This window comes from Gopherus evgoodei, chromosome 2, assembly GCF_007399415.2.
Source record: "Gopherus evgoodei ecotype Sinaloan lineage chromosome 2, rGopEvg1_v1.p, whole genome shotgun sequence".
NCBI classification, from domain to species: Eukaryota; Metazoa; Chordata; order Testudines; family Testudinidae; genus Gopherus; species Gopherus evgoodei.
This window is the reverse complement of record NC_044323.1, coordinates 27,755,147-27,777,241: the sequence shown is the minus strand read 5'-3', so window position 1 is coordinate 27,777,241 and position 22,095 is coordinate 27,755,147. Positions and strand designations below refer to the sequence as shown.

The following is a 22,095-nucleotide window of genomic DNA, read 5'->3' as shown; positions in this document are numbered from 1 at the left end:
AAATCATTTGATTGCAGGAGTGTACTATTCTCCCAGAAAGATAGCCCTGTATTACTGAGTTCAAGTAATACATGTCTAGCTTTTTACTGAACCATATAATGTGATTGTTTTCCATGCGACAACCAAGTTCTAAAGACAACTATCAAACTCCCTTGTGAGACAATCCAAACAGATTTTTAGAAAGATGCAAGAAGAAAGTTTAGAATCATAGTGAAATTCACACCAGGTAGGCAGATAAGCTGCATTGTGCATAAAGAATAAACAACAGGATCATTGTGTCTAGATGGTTGTGCTTTGTAATGGGAACCATGTATTTTACTATTTTCATGGGAAAGACTTTTTTCAGTTTCTAATTAGCATCTCAAAGGAGAGATCTAAATAAAGACATCAACAGTCAGCTACACAAATATTTAACAAAAGATACAATGCCTTTTCTAAACTAACAAAAACTGAATGGGGGGTGTACACAAAGGGCTTTTCAATAAATCTTTTGCCTATCCTTGTTTCAGGAAAGTTTGTGTAAAAAAATGTGTCAAAGTTGGAGTAAATGCTGCTAGCAAGACAAAGCAATGGACAGTAAAACCAACGGTACAGTAAAAATAAAGAGCTGTTGTTCCTGATAGGTGGCTTCATTCCCTCTTAAACTGGTTTCATTGCTATCCTGGCATTATTTATCTTGATGAACAGATAAAGGGCAGCTAATGTAAACAAAATCTTATAAACTTCCCATTTTCAATAAAGGCATGACTATGAAGACTAGAGTTTCACAAAAATGCTACTGGCTCCCATTTATTTTGTCTGAATGATTACTGGTAGCATCAGCATCGCTCCATGATTCCACCTTTATGCATTAGTACTAAACTATAATGGGCTGCATTAAGCAAATCATCACAGAATCACAAGCAAAATGTTCCACACTGCAGATTGTCTTCATCTTAAAGGAGTTGGGTTTTGGTTGTTTTTTTTAAACTAAGAATGAAGATTTCCATCATGACCCTTTATCATTCAGATGAGAGCCAGCTGTTTGCTAAGAACTATGTGCACTATCTGCTCCTTATCTGGGTTATAAAAGGACAACTAACTTGGTCCTTGTTACTTAAACAATATCGTCCCATGTGAAGTTATAACCGTAAGTATGCAAAAGGTTATCTGCCACCAAAATATTAATCTGTATAAGCGATCAAATCAAATTTCATATCATGCATCTTTACAAACGGAACAATCATCCAGCTCTCTCTCATTGCCATTAAGAATGGAATTTATCAAAACTCAGATGAAAACATTTGTAGTTTTAGAGGAGTGGCTAGAGAAATTTGTTAAATAGAGCACTACATTCTAACTTCAGAATTAAATTCCTTTCTGGTGCACAAAATTATTCTCCAAGCTTTCTTCTTCCCTTCTCTTCTGCTTTTTGTAGGTGAATGTGTCCAAATTACTCAGCCTTCCTTTCTTTAAACAGTTCCTTTCAGAACACTACTGCCAAAATTAAATGGGTTTTTGATTGTTAACATCTAATTTAGCTTCCCAAACCAGGTACAAATGTGTAAAATGGGAAAACTTAAGCACTGACCAGTGAGGAGGTTAATTCTGGTTTGTGTGCTATTAATTATTTTGTATAAGAAGTGCTTCTGGTGTCCACAGCACTGTGCCACTGATTCAGTGTACCAAAGAAATAACAGATTTCTGCCCTGACCGACTTACTTAATAAAGCCATGGCCAGCATAACACAAAACCGCACATAGAAGATGCAAGTCCATCCGTCCGGAACGCTTTGCAGAAAAAGTTGCACCATAGGTTCTGGAGGTTTCTTTGGAGGTTTCTTGTTTTTTGTTTTTTTTTTAAATCAAGGATGGGTTGGAGCTTGGCATGCATTTAGTGATAGTCTGTTTCAGCATAAGAAAAAGATAGGTGAAGGAGATAAAGGCAGTAGATAGAAGAAAGGGACTGAGCAGAAAGAAGGGAATAGGAAGTGGTGTGGGATGGACTTATGAAGAGATGTGAAGATGACGATTTGGGGTACATCTTGCTCATAATTTACTTTTAAAATTTCCAGATATGTTTGGAGCTTGGAGTTTGGCTACATGGGCAGATTTTTTACTGGCTTAACTATCTGTAAGAAATTGGCCATCCTACTTGAGATATCTTTTCTGACACAGAATCGGTAATTAGTGGCACTATCCACTCCAAAAGAGACTGGAGGTTGGAATATGGATGTACTACATGTCTCAGTATGGCAACTAGCATTAAATGCATTCACACATATACAAGCAGGAGGGCTAATTTGTTTGCCCTGTTTCCCCCTCTATAATGCACCCAAATTCCTCAAAGTGATGAGGGAAAGTGGGTGGGACAGGTGAGCCAGTTCCAATCACTTTAGTATTAATATAGATGAGGGCAGGGGCTTGCTAGTGCTCTCTAGCTCTGAGCTGTGCTGTTCAGCATTCGGAAGGCAGGAGGAAGAGAGATGAACAGTGATACACAAAGGATTTAGGAGCATGGAAATCTACCAAACGTGTTTTCTTTTGGCATGTTTGGAGCTAAGTGAGTCTCAAAAATTTCTTGAAAATACTTAATTGAACAAATAGATTATGGAAACATTTGTCTTATTGCAACATGAGTGATCATGTACTGATCTCCCTCCTGATAGCAGATATTCACCTATCTCATACAATGAGTAATTCAGTGCCAGTATGGGTATCTGTCATTGCAAGCTGTCCAGGATGGAGGGGGAAGGGGGAATAGGGCTGAGCAAACAATGATTATTCTTATTTTCTGGGCTCAACACATATGCCTGACAGCTGTGCTGAATTGGCAGGTGCTGGTGCTTAAGGGCTGTGCATGCATTATGGTGATACAGAAGCCAGCTGTCTGTCCAACCAGCGCAATAAAAAAAAAAAAAATCAAAAAGTAGTGTAAGGAGCCAGGCATTCTTTTTACATTGTAGCACCTCAATGATTTAACAAGAAATGCTGGCACCATGACACAAGGCGTCAATGTGCCAAGTGGGAAGAAAGTTGGTTGATAGCTCATTAGAAACCAGCTGGCAGGTCCAGAAACCTTTATTAAATATAGCCAATATTAATTTTAAGACCATCCTACCGTAAACTCTACTCATCTCTGCTACTGATGTTTGGCACAAAGTACATCACTTAACCTTTCTGTGCCTCAGTTTTCCAGTATATTTGGGGGTCAATATACAATACTACTTATACACAGGAGAGCTATTTGCCTGGATGGGGAGGGATGCAAAACCATGCTCTGAAGTGTCCCAAGCCTCTGTTGCCAGAAGCTGGGAATGGATCACTTGATGATTACCTGTTCTGTTCAACCTTCTGAAGCACCTGTATTGGTCACTAATGGAAGATAGCATGCTGTGCTAGATGGACCATTGGTCTGACCCAGTATGGCTGCTCTTATGTTATGCATCACAGAGTACCCCAAAATTGTAAATTTGATAATACAGATTTTAACTAAAGATGTAACTTCATTAAGTTTATTTAAAATACTAACAACCAGAAAAACCCAGAATGTTTAAGATATATACTCATCACCTCTGGGCTAGCACCATACATGTAATATCAACGGCGTGGTTTCACTTGAAATGGCTGAGATAGTAAACACAGGTTTATAACGGTTTTGCAATGTTTATAACTGAGATATTGACAGACATTTAACTACATGATTGCGCCTTTTCTAGAGCAGAGAAATTCAAACACCTGGCTTGGTTTGAAGTTTATTCATAACAACAACTCTCTCCATTCTTATTTCAATATTTGCTATATCACAATTTACTTGAAAGCCTGGATGGATTATACTCTATCTTCTGGTGAGTTAATGAAAACTTCTTCTATAGAAATGCTCATTGCTTATTACTAAAGCAATAACAATAATATTTTTTACTTTCTGGTAAGTTATACAGGTCTCTTTTGATTTTACTGTGTTATATTTGACCAGTCAGTACAAATGATCCCCTTATTAGCACATTGACAAAGACAAAATGTGATGTTTATGTAGTTTTTACAGCAGTTACTGTAGCTTCAATTGCTTTATAAGCTTAGTGTGGCACTGGAGTTGTATAAAAATAATGTGAATATGACAAATGAAATATCTGAAAAAGCTTTTCAAACCTTTCAAACTGCTCAAATTGAAGTAAGCTCAGAATTTAGAAACGTAAAGATGCTATTTAACTTAAAAAATCTAACTATCCATTCCTGGTAGAACCATGGGACACCAGTCTACCAATCTCACTGCCATTCCATTCAATGGCCAAACACTTATTTCATTCAGAGGAAACAGGATTAGGCCTTAGACTGAAATTCTGTTCTGAAAATGGGCTCTAAAATGTGCTATGACAAGAGGCAGAACAAAGTAACAGGGGCTGCAGGGACAAGGTTCCAGCTGCTTCCTGGAACCGAGCAGCGCGGGACCGGGGAAGGCAGGCAGGCAGGGAGCCGGTCCTGGCCCTGGTGCACACCGCTGCCACCCCAGAGTTGCTCTAGGTAAGCGGCACTGGGTTGGAACCTACCCCTGCACCCCAACCCCCTGCCCTGATCCCTCTGCCACATCTCACACCCCTCCTGCACCCCAACGCCCCTGCCCTGAGCCCCCTGCCACATACCACACCCCAACCCCCTGCCCTGAGCCCCCCCATCCCACACCCCAACCCCTTCCCTGAGCCCCCTGCCACATCCCACATCACAACTCCCTGCCCTGAGCTCCCTGCCGCATCCCGCACCCCGCCTGCACTCCCTGCCCTGAGCCACCTGCCGCACCCCTCTTTTGCATCCCACCCACCAACACCCTGCCCTGAGCCCCCTGCCACACCCTGCACACCACCTGCACCTCAACTCCCTGCCCTGAGTCCCTGCCGCACCCTGCACCCTTTCTGCACCCCCTGTGGGCAGCATTGGGGTGGGGACTTCGGGGAAGGGGTTGGATTGGGACAGGGAACGGGTGGGAGGAGGTGGGGCGGGGCGGGGCAGGGCCTAATGGAAGGGGTGGAGTGGTGACGGGCCAGAGGCAGCGACGGGGCATGTCAGTGATGTGGCCCTCGGTTCAATGCACTAGTCCTCATGTGGCCCTTGTGGCCGTTTGAGTTTGAGACCCCTGGTCTAGGCCTTCACCGTGCCATCCTTTCTATTTTGTAGACTTGCTAGCATGTGGATAGTTTGTTTGGGACGCAGCTCAAAGCACTTCTCAAATAAAACTTTATATTGAGGCTGTATAATGGTTTGGTGGCAGCTGGAGAGAGATTTCAGGATGACACTTGCCCATCAGAAAGTAATGCTCACCACTTTTGCTGATGTAAGGTTTGCCACATTATAGGTTCATAAGTCTGGCAGCCAGAATCTAGCACAGTCCAAGAAATGACCAATATATGGTGCTTCTCAGGTAGGAAAATACTACCATAATTGTCAATTACTTAATGCTGTACATGAAAGTGGGGGGATGCATCCCTGTCCTGGTGGCCATCAGCCTGGGGTTTAAAGACTGGATTGTTCCTAAATAAATGAGAAAAGGCAGTTTAGGGAGAGGACTGTGGGACCCACCCGAGAAGAGTTTTTGCTTTTCTTTTTATGTTCCATTCAAGCCTGGGCACAGCGACTGTAAGCAACTGGACCTGTATCTTCCCTGTTGGGCAGGAAGGTCATTTTTTGGCCTACAAAAGCTACATTTCATCATGCAAATTCCACAGCCACCAAATTTTGCTTTTGGCAAGTGTGATGAAAGTAAGCATTCCAGGAGAAAACAGAAGTAGTCTCAAAAAATCTTGCTTAAATACAGTTTACCAAGAGTGCAGGCCGTGCCAATAACTGCGCAACACTGAACCGGGTAGGTCACCAGGGTTCATCTCACTAACCCACCAAAGGGTTGGGAAAGCTACAAAACTGGTAAATGAAAGCCAAGTGGACACAACCCTCTCTCCCGCACAAGTACATTTTATTATATTTGTGTCAGGCACAGGATTTCCAGGCTGGAATCAGGAGACACACAGACTAAGATTTGCTATTGTTGACATGTGACTTTTGTGTAGCAATCATGATTAATATCAAATAGACCTAATTTCTTCTTAATCAAATCTAGTTCTAATGTAGGTGGGTACCCAAATCCTGCTGACTTAGACCAGGGCTGGATTGGCCCCATTATATTTATAAAAATATTATCCCAACACATTTCTTAAGTCTCTATTAAGAATTGGCAGATTTCCTTCATATAGACCTTTTCATAAGCCCTGTGTTACCCAAATTCAGAACATTTCATCCTCAGCATGTAGAAGCAGATAAAAAAATTTGACAGCAGACAGTGGGATTTCCCCCATCCTCAAGTTTTCTTCTGATTAGAGAGGATAAGACCAATATAAAAAGTCAGAATTCCTTCAGTGCTAATGAGATGAGAAAATTTGGATCCCTAAATATAAGAAATAATATAAATCTGTGCTGGTTTTCTCTCTAATAACCTATATTTCAGATGGCAAGAAGGCAGTTAACACTAAGATCATTTGATCACAAATTAAAAACAGTTTTGAGAATGAAAAAAGAAAGACCATTAAACCTAAAGTATAAAACCATAAATTGCATTTGAGAAAAAAATTATTGCATAAAAACTCCTATACTCACATGGATAGTGTAATCCAATTACAAAATAAATGTACCTCTATGTAGTGTTTCCTATTATTTATTGATAAATATGCTCAAAAAGAAATAATATACTCATGAGAAATCAACTTCATTGTTCTGGTAATACGTTTAATGTGTATAAAACTGAAATTGAAATAATTCCACACTACATTCTTGTAGATTCTCAAGTACTATTTTCCTGGCCTCGAAGGAAGCATCAAATCTTCTATCAACAACAATATGCAAAAGCATTTAAAGCTTTCAGACACTAAATAAAAAGTGTATTCTTTACCTCATTGCATTTACTTATTCGTCTAGCTACAATAAGCTGAATCATTCCTCGTTTGTTTCCTTCTGTAGACATGGACCTTCTTAGGGTTTCCATAGCATCTTGGTTTGTCTTGCCTAATAATGATTCTCCATTTACTGCTATTAGCTGATCATTCACTCGAAGCCTGCCATCCTGGCAAAAGAAAAGGTAGTCACATAAAATAACGTGTTATAAAGGAAGTTTATGTCTTTAGTAAAAACAAAAAAAAACTTTGCTTAATCCTAACAGTTTATAGCCAAATGAACCCTGGTATAATAGCTTTTAAGCAGCCATTGCAGGAAGTGTCTGTTCCAATCATTTATACATTTGCACTTCAAGTCATTATCATAATCTGTTTACCCAAATAGCATACTAATTGAAATGTGCCAGTGATTGCTTTCTTCCTTCCAGAAAGCCTTTAAAGGTTGTTTAAATCTTGAGACACACAAATATGTGAATCCGAGTAGCAATCTAAAAGCTACATTTGAGAGCGAAATTAGAAAATACCAGTTCCAATGAACAAAGAAATCCCATTCTCCTGAAAGCTGTGGACTAAAAAGTGGGAAAACAAAGACAGACGGATATTCTTCTTACCTTGGATGCTGCTCCTCCATTAATAATGGACTTGACAAAGATTCCCAAATCCGCATGGTTTTCTTTTGACCGGTTACCTTTGACACTGACACCAAGACCAGCTGATCCAGAATCATTAAGTGGAACTTCAAATGTCAGGAATTCCCTGGTGCCATCAGGTGTAAGAACAAGATCTTCTTCCTCTGATTTCTGTCAGGAAAGGATTAGCGTGGCATTATTTTAAAATGTTTTTTGCTTGCAATTGTCTTCCAGCTACAGGTAATGTTAAAGAAATGTTCTTTAACTGCAACATCACAATATTTCCCACTAAACTTCCATGGAGAAATCCATGTTAATAGAGCATCTGGTATCATCTCCAGATGATTCCTAGAGCCAGATAGGAGAGACAGTTTGTGTCCGCGTACGCATATGCTTAACCCATCATTGGCTAGTAAAAAGGTTTATGTGCCATATATATGGAGCACTTTCAATATTGACACAAACCATTTTACTAGCCTGAGATAAACTGTATTAGAAGTATTTATATTATTATACTTTCTTACTTGAAAATACAGGAGGAAACAGACAGCAGGAAGATAGATAAATATTACTCACTTGCCCCAATTTCTACATTTGGAATTAGTAGTATTAAAATAAATGTCTTGAAAAATGTTACAGCTGAGATCAGCAACAGGAAACCTTTTTGCTCTTGGGTGCCAAAAAAACTGCACAGTCAAGGCTGGGTCCAATCAACCACTATTTCTGTTCTTTCCTTGCTCAGCCCCTCACCACTATTCTTACTCCCTCCACCCCTCTGGTCCTGGATTCCTCTGAATACTTCCCATGCTCTTTTCTCCATTCATGAGCACAGTTTTAGAAAATCCATCCCAAGGAACTACTATCCCAGCCAGTGTCCCTGGATTATGTGGCAGCCAGCTGCTTAGTGACTCATCCACGCTTCCTCCTAGCTGTTCATCTGCAGGCAGCTGGCTTCCAACTTCACCTCCAGCTGAGATGAGGAGAGCCCAAGCAACTACTGCAGTGGAGAGTTGGCTGCTTACTGCTATGAGGGGCAGGGGCCCACTGAGTAACCAGAACTGGAGCAGCATTCACATATCGGTGCAGACAGAGAGAGGTCAGGCTGGGGAAGGGATGTTATATCAACTAGTTTGTTTTCCCTTCTATATATCATCATTTCCACGCAAAATTCTTCTAAAGACATCTGAGTGAAAAGAGATGCTTGAAATAACGGTAAGCACTACACTCAAGAGACTGGTATTGAAATAAAACAGTCTCTACTGTGCCACTCCACCATACAAAAGGAGATATTAATATGTGCATCACTGATGAGATAGCCTCCTGTTTCCAAAGACATGTGATACAGAATTGTGTGTATGGCTAGGAGCCTCTAGGTGGGTCATCTAGTTCATCCACCTTCTTTGTAGTGGGATCATTTTTGTTACTCCTAACCCTCCCTGAGAGGCTGGGAGTCAAGACCTGGTACACTGAGGCAAAGTCACAACAACATATAATTTTAAATTGACAATGCCCCTTTAATTGGTAATCACAATGTTGCAGAGCATAGAAACACACAGACTGTACTAAAATTTTCCCTAGCCAACAATAATATACCAACAATTATAAGAAAATAAAATTTGCATTGAAGTCATATTGAACAGTAAGAATCTCAATTTAAAAACTATAAAAATTGCACCAAGAACATCACTCAACAGCATTAAAATGCACAAAAATGTAAAATGTGGCATTTAAAAATTTAAAATGAAAAGAAAACACAATCACTGCCTAATTGCAATAACTTCCATTTGATCTTGATACACTCCAAATTAACAGCTTCAGTATGTCAATCAAATACGTCAACATTATTTTCATGATTAGTTGATCTGCAGGAAAAATGTATTGCTTCATATACTTTGACATGCCTGAAATAAACACACAAGAAAATCTATGTACTGTGATCCCTGAACAACATTCACCTCTCAAGATTTTTCACACACCGTGTCCAAAACAATTAGCAACCACACAACATTCTGTTCAGACTTAGTCTGCTGAAGGAAAGGTCATTTGAAATTACTTCAGCTGAATGAATGAAGCTGCTCAAGTATGTAATTTGTAATAAAAATTCGATGGGTGATAAAATATGTAGGTGAATTTTTGACTTCAAATTCACACCTTGTATCAATTCATAATGTTATATTTGAGATTAATTTTCTACTTTTTAAAATACAATATGAATATAGTATACATTTAAATCATAAACTTTCTCGACTAGAGCAAACTTGTGGCAGTGTTTAGATACATTGAATATGGAGATAAAGAACAGATGATGTTTCTGTCCTAAACTGCCATTAATAACTCGGCACTGATTTTAGAATGATCATAAAACTTGTAATTTTCACAAAGGTAAAAATGGAACCACTGACAAGCTGCTAAGTCCATTTTGTCATTTCAGTAACAGCATCTCCTTCTTATCCCTTCCTGCTGCTATCCCTGTAGAGAAATTTCCTGCTTAGAAGTCTTCTCTTTGCAAGACCTGTCTGGGATCAGCTAAAGAATAACCAGCATGGAATGGAGAAATCAACAAACTACTCCCACCTAATGGGGGAAGCAATTTTCAATCAAGCTGGGATGAGTTTTCAAAGAGGCTTGCTATGGTTACAAAGCAGGCGGCATTCTCTACAGACAAGGTTCATTCTTTAAGGAAGCTTAGAGATCGTTTTTTTCACAGCAGTAACTAAGTCACTGAAACTTGTCTGTTGTTACTTTGCGATAATATATATGGAAATGAACAGAAATTAAATTTATCATGGGGCTCTCAGGCAAACTCTAGTTCATTCTTGATTTTTTTCAAAGCATTGAGTTAAAAAGCTTTGTACACTCACTCAGATTGAAAGAACATATATCTCTAAATTATTTCTAGAATAAAAAGCAGACCATTTAAGGACTAAAGTCATTTCTCATTAGCATATATACAATCCTACATACATAGTGATGATACCCATGTGATAAATTATACAACTATGTTATAAATTGCATTTACCTGACGCCTTTAAACACTTAACCTAACTTTGACCACTCTGCCTCCATTAGTCCATCTGTGCAGCAACTTGTAACATTCCAAACCTCAGGGCAATGCCATCAGCCTCCATTTAGTATTATTAATAGTTTGAAGCCAATCGCCAAAATAGAGGTTTTCTTCTTTTCTTCCAAATGTGGAATATTGGCTTCAAAATTACACTGACCCAAAACTAAGAACAGATCTCTTTAGTTCTGGACAAGTGATAGGTTTAAGGTGACACTAGAGCTAGAAATAGTAGCCTTACATCACTGGAAAGGGAAGAGTTACAGCTTCGGTCTTTTGCTTGTAGCCTTGGAAAGTCCCAGTATAATTGGACTCTAAAATCATAGCATTTTTATGTATTGAAAGGAATTTTACTGCATTTTAAGAAGATTTTTAGAATGCATTCATTATTTTCTTCTCTTCCTCAGAGGCCTGTACAGTTGGATTCATGGTACTAAGAGATCATGGCTTTACAGATAGTAAGATTTTAAAAAGTCTCAATAAAATTCATAAAAATTGTCTGAAATATTTCTAAAATACTTATTCAGTTATGTGTGACATATACAGGACACATGATAGTTTGGTTTGATGTGACGTGAAGGCTTTACTGACACTTGTTTGGAATGATCTGCAAAAATCATTTATGGCTTCACCACGCATGAGTTATGTGGATGATACAATTTTATATTAAGCAAGCCCTTAACCAAACCTCATCAAACTGTACCAACAACTCTCTCTCTCTCTCCTTATCTGTGTCTTCATGTGTGTATATACGTACATACATCTACAAACACATAAGAGATAAAAGGCATCAACAGCAGCTCATTTTGTCTACAGAGAACTGTTTTCCGGGAAGCAAAGTTTAGTATTTATGTAAGTACTGGCTAGATGTATGACGGTCAGATGTACTAGAAACAGTGCATGTGGGTGGTCTACAACACACCTCTGCAATTTCAGCTTTTGGCCTCTCCTGAGAAGAAACACTGAAAGCTTCTGAGTCCTGTGGTGGACATGCATTAAAGACAAATACAATAAGAGGGGCTCATTTAGACATGAAATTGGGCCTCCAGTGGAGAAAACATTGTCCATCGATTTAAAAGTGACACACAGAGATTCCATCTACATTTCTCTCTGATAAAAAATACTTTTAAAAAAAGAAAGTGACTTGTAGTATGGAATGTTTGCTTTTTTTGTGTATGTATTATAGGTTTCACTACTTAGAGCATCTATTTGTCTAGTTATAAATTGATGTAGAACTTACCTTGAATTTCCTCAAAACTGACTAATAAGAAAAATCTTGTGCTCTTTCCCTCCCTAACTCTTCCTAGGTTAAGTATTTTAATTTCCTCCATATGTTAAACAAATAATAATGAATCTTATTTGCACATATATACCAAGTCTCATCATTCATATTGGTTAAGTTAATATGTCACATCTGGCAGAGACTGCAGTCTGTACAAATCAAACAGCAGCTGCTAAATATCAAAAACTATATTGGAAATGAGTGGGGTTTTTTTTTTAAACATTTTATAGGAAATGTGGTCTGCTTAAATTTTAATCCCAGCAAAGAGAAATTATTTGCATGTTATATGCAAGATTAAGTTAGGAATTTGTTTATATATTAGTACAGTGTTTTACATAACTAGCATCGAAGTAATCCAGCTGTCTTACTAGTTGTGATTCATTCTAAAGCAAAGGATTTGGGTTCATGGCCATGCAAAAGAAATTTCAGTTTGATAGCAAACACAGATACTCCATCTTCAAAGATGATTTCAATTTAATGCTTAAAATGGATAATAAAAGTGCAAGAGAAAGAATATTTTGTAGGCATTTTTCAAAGTAACAAAAATGCTAACATGTGATTTTCATTTGGTATGAAATTAAAGCATTGTGAAAGCAGAAGTCTAAGTATTGCCACATGTTTTCTTATTTACCTGGGTATAAGAATACCACTGCTTGTCGATACTAATATTTTTCTTTGTACGATCACATGACTACTGTTCAGACCTGTGGATTTACTCACTTACGATGATTGTTATAACTAGTTTAAAATCAATATTTAAATCAATTGATCAGAACTCTATAAACCAGCGGTTCTCAACCTTTCCAGACTACTGTACTCCTTTCAGGAGTCTGATTTGTCTTATATACCCCAAGTTTCACCTCACTTGAAAACTACTTGCTTACAAAATCAGACATAAAAATACTGAACTGTCACAGCGTGGAATTACTGAATAATTGTTTACTTTCTCATTTTTACAATATAATTATAAAAATAAATAGACTGGAATATAAATATTGTACTTACATTTCAGGGTATAATGTATAGCAGTATAAATAAGCCATTGTATGAAATTTTAGTTTGTACTGACTTCAGTAGTGCCTTTTGTAAACCTAGACAAATATTCAGATAAGTTGATGTACCTCCTGGAAACCTTCTAGGTACTCCTGATTGAGAACCACTGCTATAAACAAACTGCTTATCATACATTCCTAACTCTGTGAAACAGGAGAAATCAGTGTAATAATTCTTAACTACTTTGGATCACACAGGTAATGGTCAGTGGTAGCTACTACAATTGGTACAATTAAAGCTAATACGCTCTTATCTCAAATTTTTCCCTCACTATGTACTAAAACCCGTAAGTAGTGGTAAAAATAACCCTGATACTTCACAGACTTCTGTACTGTAGAACTGAAAACCTGGGCACTAACCCAATGGCATGTGGCTCAAGCCCAAAAGCCCGTTAAGTAGCTCTCCTTTCCAAGCTCTCTCTGGTTCATGAAAGAACTTCAGTGCCCAGCACACTGATCACATAGGATCCTAACCCTGAACACTTCTCCCATAGCATGACCTGAAGCTTTGCAGCAGTTTGTGGTGAGAGCATACTACAACTTCCAAGGGAGGCAACATCAGTGTATAAGGGCACTGAGTATGGGAGTAAGGGGACCTAGGCTCTATTCCTAGCTCTGCCACTGACCTGCCAGGTAACCTTGGCAAATCACTTAAACCTCTCAGTGCCTCTTTTTCCCTTTCTGCCTTTTGTCTGTCTCATCTATTCAGGCTGTAAACTCTCTGGGGCAAAGACTGTACCCTATCACATGAGTGTAACAGTGACAAACACAAACAGACCTGGAAGGCTCCAGCTATTACTGTAAAATAAATAGTAACTGAAAATCTTGCCCCCTCACCTATCAATCGCAAGCTGATTTTTAACCCCCCTATCCTCCTTCTCCATCCCCTTAACCCTTCCCCTCCCCAGGAGTGCCCACAAGAAAAGGAAATGTAGAACCCAGACATCTTCAAATTTAAGCAAACACTAACATTTAGACAAACAGTCCCTAAGACCACTGGACAGGGTCTGTTGAGATCAGCTGGAGATTCTAGGGGACCACAACCATCATGATAGAAATGGCTTTTGGCTCAGCAAGCCCCCCACCCTTTACTCTCTTTGGCCGACCAGGGAAAAGTTTCTTCAGGACACACAAACTATCTACAATTCCTTCCCTTGTTGACTTTCATGCTAGAATCCGCAAAGCAATCCATGACTTGGCTATGGCCACATACTACAAACACTGTATTAAAACTACCCTAAAATTATCTTTCAGGGTGGATCAGCTTCATCACATCACAGTGCTGTGTAAAGCAATTTCAGAACATTTTGATGTTGCATCCTGAGGTGAGGATAGAACATCATGAATCATGTGGAGAAAGTAAATAAGGGAAATGTTATTTACCCCTTCACATAACACAAGAAACAGGGGTCACCCAATAAAATTAATAGACAGCAGATTTAAAACAAACATAAGGTAGCACTTCTTCACACAATACACAGTCAACCTGTGGAATTCATTGCCAGGGGATGTTGTGAAGGCCAAAAGTATAAATAAGTTAAAAAAAGGAATTAAATAAGTTCATGGAGGATAGGTCCATCAATGACTATTAGCCAAAATGGTCAGGGATGCAAACCCATGCTCTGGGTGTCCCTAAAGCTCTGACTGCTGGAAGCTGGTACTAGACAACAGGAGATGGAACACTCGACAATTTCCCTGTTATGTTAAATCCCTCTGATGCATCTGGTATTGGCCATTGTTGGAAGACAGGATATTGGGCTGGATGGACCATTGGTCTGACCCAACCTGGCGATTCTTATGTCCTTATGTTGAATATCTACCACATGATATTCTGACAGACTTTCTTTTTTCCAGAGGTCAAAGATGTAAAGATAGTGACCTTAATTTAAATCCATATTGAGCCTCCAGCTTGCTATACAAAATAACGTTAATAAAGCTGAGGCAATATAACAAAATTTCCATGGCTGTTCTCTTGAATAATTAAAAAAAAAAGTTAAATATCCTGTGCCTTGTGTTTACGCCCCTATAAGCTTGCTATCCACCAGTGTTCCACAAAACAATTTCATTGGCAGGAATGGTCATGGAAACAAAGTATTTCAACTGACTTTCTGGGTGACGTTGGCAAGCCATTTCACTTCTCAGTGTCTTTTCTGGATTGAGTGCCAAGGAAGAACTCATATTCGAAGACTTCAGAGCCCACAGTGCAGTAAGAAAATTTTACATTTTTAACATGAGTGTTCAAATTAGAAACCTAATCCTAAAATCTACACATCCAACCAGGGAACAAAATACCACGTGACCTACATGCCCAGTCAAATCTAACGAACAGATTGAATTTCGAATTTCAAGTATCTTATATACTTTTGGTGAGCTGCTTATGACTGACTGCAGCAGGGGAGGCAACCTATAGCACGTGTGCCAAGGGCGGCATGCGAGCTGATTTTCAGTGGCACTCACACTGCCCTGGTCCTGGCCACCAATCCAGGGGGCTCTGTATTTTAATTTAATTTTAAATGAAGCTTCTTAAACATTTAAAAAACCTTATTTACTTTACACACAACAACTGTTGGATTATATATTATAGGCTTACAGAAAGAGACCTTCTAAAAACATTAAAATGTATTACTGGCATGCGAAACCTTAAATTAGCGTGAATAAATGAAGATTCGGCACACCACTTCTGAAAGGTTGCTGACCCCTGGACTACAGGATAGGAATTATCCACGGAAACTATTAACGCATTCATTTCAAGAAAATTCACAAACAGAAAATGTTAAATGTTAAATTTGTTATATACATCATTCACTGTGGACTGCTGGCTCAACTCTCTTCTTTAATACTCCATATAAATCAATCAGTAATATTTTATGTCCAATGGTAAGAGAGTCTAAACACAGCAGTATCCTGCAGAAGATTAGATTGTCTTTCTTTTTTAAAAAGCTATCAGTTTCTTAGACTGCATCTTTATTAAAAATGTAATCTGAAGCCATTCAAAACTACCCTAAAAAAAGCTTTGAAGCCAGTGCAATCACACTGACATCCCTTCCTATCAGTACCAAATTATTAGAAGACAAAAGCTGCATATATTCCTGCATATAACAAGATGTTATAAAAAATAATCAGCATCAATCATATAAGAGAAAAAACACTGCCAACCTCATCACCAGGCAAACCTCTCCCCATCTGGTAATAACATCCCACATGAAATGTCAGTGCTGTCCTCTGTATATGCATATAGGCTAAAATTATTCAGACTATACTGCATGGGCTCAACTTTCAAACACGCTGAGCACTTATGGCTCCAGTTGAACTCAGTGATGTATATATATAGGTGCTCAGCACCTGTAAGAAATTCAGGCTCCTTGTGAAAGAGACAGTTCTATTTCTTCCATAGGGCAAAGCTTCCATGTAATTCTGAATTACCTCTAAAAGAAGTGATGAGAACCTATACTACTCCCTTTGGGCAAAATATCAATGTTACTCCCGGGGGAATTCTGTGCCCCTGTGAGGTGCAGAATTTATACCTTCTGCAGATTTCACGGCTCCTCCACAGAAGAATGGGGGAGCAAAGAAATCTGTGGGGAACAAACACCTCTTCTGCGGCAGCCTGGGTGCGTCTGTTGGGAGCAGCCAGCGGCAGAGAAGGTCACCACAGAGGGGAAGAGGGAGGCTGAGCATGTGTGTGTCCCTGGAGAGATGTTAAGGGGGTGGGGGTGGGCACCTGCCTGAGTGCAAACAAGTGAGACACACTCACTCTGCCCCTGTGGCTGGCTGTTGCTGCGCCCGGGGCTTGGAGGTGTAAGTCTGTGTGAAGCAGGCTCTGTCCCTGATGCAGAGCAGAAATGCAACAACTAAGCAAGAAGGCTGCTAATGTTCCCATTGTTAGTTATTAAGCCTCCTTTACCTTGCCAGAGTGGCATACAGGAGCCTTATTGTAAATGACAGTAACGGAATCCTCAGCTAGGAATGGTCTAGATCAGGGGTCAGCAACCTTTCAGAAGCGGTGTGCCGAGTCTTCATTTATTCACTCTAATTTCAGGCTTCGCGTGCTGGTAATACATGTTAACATTTTTAGAAGGTCTCTCTGTTTAAGTCTGTAAACTATTGTTGTATGTAAAGTAAACAAGTTTATTAAAATGTTTAAGAAGCTTCATTTAAAATTAAATTAAAATGCAGATATCAGTTTAGTGCAGTGGTTCTTCACGTGGGGAGCACGCACCCCCTGAGGCAGGGCCGCGCAAGGATATTTTGTACCCTGGGCAAAATTTCCACCTTGCACTCCTGCCCCTTGCACTTCAGTTCATTGAGGGGCAAATCCCAACAAGCCTTTATAGAACCCGGGGGCCAGCCGTGTCCAGGGATTGCTCCCCAGACCAGGTTCCTCCCTCCCCGCCTCCTGAACTCCCCTGGAGGGTGCATAGCACCCCCCAAGCCCTCCCCACCCAACCCCGGTGGCTTCCGCCCCGAGTCCACTCACTAGGCTTTGCCGGGCTTGGGCCGCTGCAGCAGCTCGGCAGGGAGGAACTGCCTTCTGGAGGCACCAGAGAGCCAGAGCATCCCGCTTGCGGCAGCAGCAAGCCCCAGCCATGGAGGAGCCAGCATGGTGCAGGGGGGCAGCAGCCCTGCAAAGGCAGTAGCGGCACCGCTAGTGGGGAGCAGCTGAGCCCCGCTGCCCCTCCTGCTCAGGCTGCGGCCCAGCGCCCCCTCGGGGACTCCTGCAGGCTGCAGTGGATGTATGTGGGCATCAGCCCCTATTCGTCCCCTGGCTCCCCCCTTGCCTAGGGTTACCATATTTCACAATCAAAAAAGAGGGGAGAGCCCTGCCCTAGCCCCCATCCACTCCCTCCCACTTCCCACCCCGACGGCCCCAGTCAGAAGCCCCAAACCCCCACCCCCCGCTCCTTGTCCCCTGACTACCCCCTCCTGGAACCCCTGCCTCTAACTGCCCCCCAGAACCCCACCCCCTACCTAAGCCTCCCTGCTCCTTGTTCCCTGACTGCCCCCTACTGAGAGTCTCCCACCCTAACTGCCCCACTAGGACCCTACTCCTTACTTGTTCCCTGACTGCTCCAACCCTTATGAACACCTCTGCTCCAAGACAGACCCCTGGGGACTCCCATGCCCAACCACTCCCCACCCTGACAGGACCCCCAGAACTCCTGACCCATCCAACCCTCCCTCTGCTCCCTGACTGCCCCAAGACTTCCCTTACCATGCCCATGCCAGTCAGATGCAGGCTCCATGCGGAGTTTTGCCTCCATGTGGAGTGCTGAGGCAGTGGGGTGAGGGAGGAACTGTGGGAGGAACAGGGGCCACGGCTCACACTTCCTGGAGCCGCAGAACCCGAGTGCGGTGAGGAGGGAGCCGAGGGGCGCGCCTGCCCGGGCTGTGGCCTGGTGCTCCCCCCAGGGGGGCTCCTGAAGTGGATGCATGCTGGCGACAGGCCCCGTGCACCCCCCGCCTCCTCCCTCGCTGCGCTCAGGCTCTGCAGCTCCCGGAAGTGTGAGCTGCCGCCGTCCCTCCCACAGCAGGCTCAGGCCCCGTGCCCCGGCAGTTCACAATCCCGGGAGCCACAGAACGAGCATGGTGAGGAGGGAGTTGGGGAGGTGTGCCTGCCGCCTGTCTGGGGTCCTGACTGCATGCGCTGAGCAGGGCTGGCGGCCGGGACTCCAGCTGGCAGCCGCGTGCCAGGCAAAAATCGGCTTGCGTGCCAAAGATGGAGGAGGAGGATAGGGGACAACCTTGGTTCAAGCGATCATGAGCTAATTCAGTTCAAACTAGATGGAAGGATAAACAAAAATAGATCTGGGACTAGGGTTTTTTACTTCAAAAGGGCTAACTTTGAAGAATTAAGGAAATTAGTTAGGGAAGTGGATTGGACTGAAGAACTTGTGGATCTAACTGCGGAGGAGGCCTGGAATTACTTTAAGTCGAAGCTGCAGAAACTATCGGAAGCCTGCATCCCAAGAAAGGGGAAAAAAACCATAGGCGGGAGTTGTAGACCAAGCTGGATGAGCAAGCATCTCAGAGAGGTGATTAAGAAAAAGCAGAAAGCCTACAAGGAGTGGAAGATGGGTGGGATTAGCAAGGAAAGCTACCTTATTGAGGTCAGAACATGTAGGGATAAAGTGAGAAAGGCTAAAAGCCATGTAGAGTTGGACCTTGCAAAGGGAATTAAAACCAATAGTAAAAGGTTCTATAGCCATATAAATAAGAAGAAAACAAAGAAAGAAGAAGTGGGACCGCTAAACACTCAGGATGGAATCGAGGTTAAGGATAACCTAGGCATGGCCCAATATCTAAATAAATACTTTGCCTCAGTCTTTAATAAGGCTAATGAGGAGCTTAGGGATAATGGAAGGATGACAAATGGGAATGAGGATATGGAGGTAGATATTACCACATCTGAGGTAGAAGCCAAACTCGAACAGCTTAATGGGACAAAATCGGAGGGCCCAGATAATCTTCATCCAAGAATATTAAAGGAACTGGCACATGAAATTGCAAGCCCATTAGCAAGAATTTTTAATGAATTGGTAAACTCAGGGGTTGTACCGCACGACTGGAGAATTGCTAACATAGTTCCTATCTTTAAGAAAGGGGAAAAAAGTGATCCGAGTAACTACAGGCCTGTTAGTTTGACATCTGTAGTATGTAAGGTCTTGGAAAAAATTTTGAAGGAGAAAGTAGTTAAGGACATTGAGGTCAATAGTAATTGGGACAAAATTACAACATGGTTTTACAAAAGGTAGATCGTGCCAAACCAACCTGATCTCCTTCTTTGAGAAGGTGACAGATTATTTAGATAAAGGAAATGCAGTAGATCTAATTTACCTCGATTTCAGTAAGGCATTTGACACGGTTCCACATGGGGAATTATTGTTAAATTGAAAAAGATGGGGATCAATATGAAAATTGAAAGGTGGATAAGGAACTGGTTAAAGGGGAGACTACAACAGGTCGTACTGAAGGGTGAACTGTCAGGCTGGAAGGAGGTTACTAGTGGAGTTCCTCAAGGATCAGTTTTGGGACCAATCTTATTTAACCTTTTTATTACTGACTTTGGCACAAAAAGCGGGAATGTGCTAATAAAGTTTGCGGATGACACAAAGCTGGGAGGTATTGCTAACACAGAGAAGGACCGGGATATCATACAGGAAGATCTGGATCACCTTGTAAACTGGAGTAATAGTAATAGGATTAAATTTAATAGTGAAAAGTGCAAGGTCATGCATTTAGGGATTAATAATAAGAATTTTAGATATACATTGGGGACACATCAGTTGGAAGCAACAGAGGAGGAGAAGGACCTTGGAGTATTGGTTGATCACAGGATGACTATGAGCCGCCAATGTGATATGGCCGTTAAAAAAGCTAATGCAGTTTTAGGATGCATCAGGCGAGGTATTTCCAGCAAAGATAAGGAGGTGTTAGTACCGTTATATAAGGCGCTGGTGAGACCTCATCTGGAATACTGTGTGCAGTTCTGGTCTCCCATGGTTAAGAAGGATGAATTCAAACTGGAACAGGTTCAGAGATGGGCTACTAGGATGATCCAAGGAATGGAAAACCTGTCATATGAAAGGAGACTCAAAGAGCTTGGCTTGTTTAGTCTAACCAAAAGAAGGTTGAGGGGGGATATGCTTGCTCTTTATAAATATATCAGAGGGGTTAATATTAGGGAGGGAGAGGAATTATTTAAGCTTAGTACCAATGTAGACACAAGAACGAATGGGTATAAACTGGACACTAGGAAGTTTAGACTTGAAATTAGACGAAGGTTTCTAACCATTAGAAGAGTGAAGTTCTGGAACAGCCTTCCAAGGGGAGTACTGGGGGCAAAAGACATATCTGGCTTTAAGACTAAGCTTGATAAGTTTATGGAAGGGATGGTATGATGGGATAGCTTAATTTTGTCAATTGATCTTTGATTATCAGCAGGTAAGTATGCCCACTGGTCTGGGATGGGATGTTAGATGGGATGGGATCTGAGTTACTGCCGAGAATTCTTTCCTGAGTGCTGGCTGGTGAGTCTTGCCCACATGCTCAGGGTTTAGCTAATCACCATATTTGGGGTCGGGAAGGAATTTTCCTCCGGGGCAGATTGGCAGAGGCCCTGGAGGTTTTTTGCCTTCCTCTGCAGCGTGGGGCATGGGTCACTTGCTGGTGGTTTCTCTGCAGCTTGAGGTCTTCAAACCACAATTTGAAGACTTCAATAACTCAGACATAGGTTAGGGGTTTGTTATAGAAGTGGATGTGTAGGATTCTGTGGCCTGCTTTGTGCAGGAGGTCAGACTAGATGATCATATTGGTCCCTTCTGACCCTAAAGTCTATGACACGCGTGCCGTAGGTTGCCGACCCCTGGTCTATGTGCTTTCTCCCTTTTTTCCCCTGTGCCACAGAAGCACACTGTAGTTAGATTACAGCTCATGATCTATTTTATTTATTCATTTAAAAAAAAATACAGGACAATGATTAGTAAAATTGTACGACTTTCACGTGTGAAAGTCTGAGCAATTTAAAGTGACATTCTGTTTTTTGAAATGTAGGGTATTGGTTACCAAGTATTTGTAACTTAACTTTCATGTATTTAGGAAATGCTGAACAGTTATTGTGATTTTTTCTGTACAACAGTTTTAAGTAAATTATCAAAATAAGTGAAACTGGTATGATTATACTGCATTATTTTGACAAAATATGCCAAATTTTGGATTTTGGTGCAGAGTTTTGGATTGTTTTGGAGCAGAATTCCTCCAGGAGTAAAATCATGGAAAAGTATTCAGCTACTCCATATTCTAGGTTTATGCAAAAGATTAAGCAGTCAAATTCAAATATACTCTGACAAATGCCCAGAGAAGAATAGAAGGTCGGTGCCATATTAAAGACATACCAAGAGGATATCAAGGAAAGAACCATGACTGATTTTTTAATGAAAATGCTTACCGCTTGCAGTGCCTTTCAAAGGACTGCTCTCCAATAAATTTTCAACTATCAATCCTTTCATTCCTGAACTCTTCACACCTATACAAAAAGCGTGTCTTTCTGGGTAATTGCTGGTTTATTTTCCCCCATTATTTTAGTACTTGAGATCTTCACAAACATCTATGAATTTCTCCTTACAACACCCTTGTGAGGCAAGCTATATTATCCCATTTTTACT

At 41.0% G+C, this 22,095-nt stretch overlaps 1 protein-coding gene across 11 annotated transcripts in view; it reads right to left on the bottom strand.

Moving 5' to 3' along the window:
- Positions 1-22,095, bottom strand: part of PARD3 (par-3 family cell polarity regulator) — a 648,004-nt gene that overhangs the window by 219,833 nt on the left and 406,076 nt on the right. For all 11 annotated transcript variants that reach the window (XM_030550179.1, XM_030550184.1, XM_030550177.1 and 8 more), the window contains 2 exons: positions 7,522-7,710; positions 6,910-7,080 (listed from right to left, as the gene is read on the bottom strand). In XM_030550179.1, the coding sequence (XP_030406039.1) occupies positions 6,910-7,080; positions 7,522-7,710 (360 nt within the window). The remainder of the gene's footprint in view (positions 1-6,909; positions 7,081-7,521; positions 7,711-22,095) is intronic.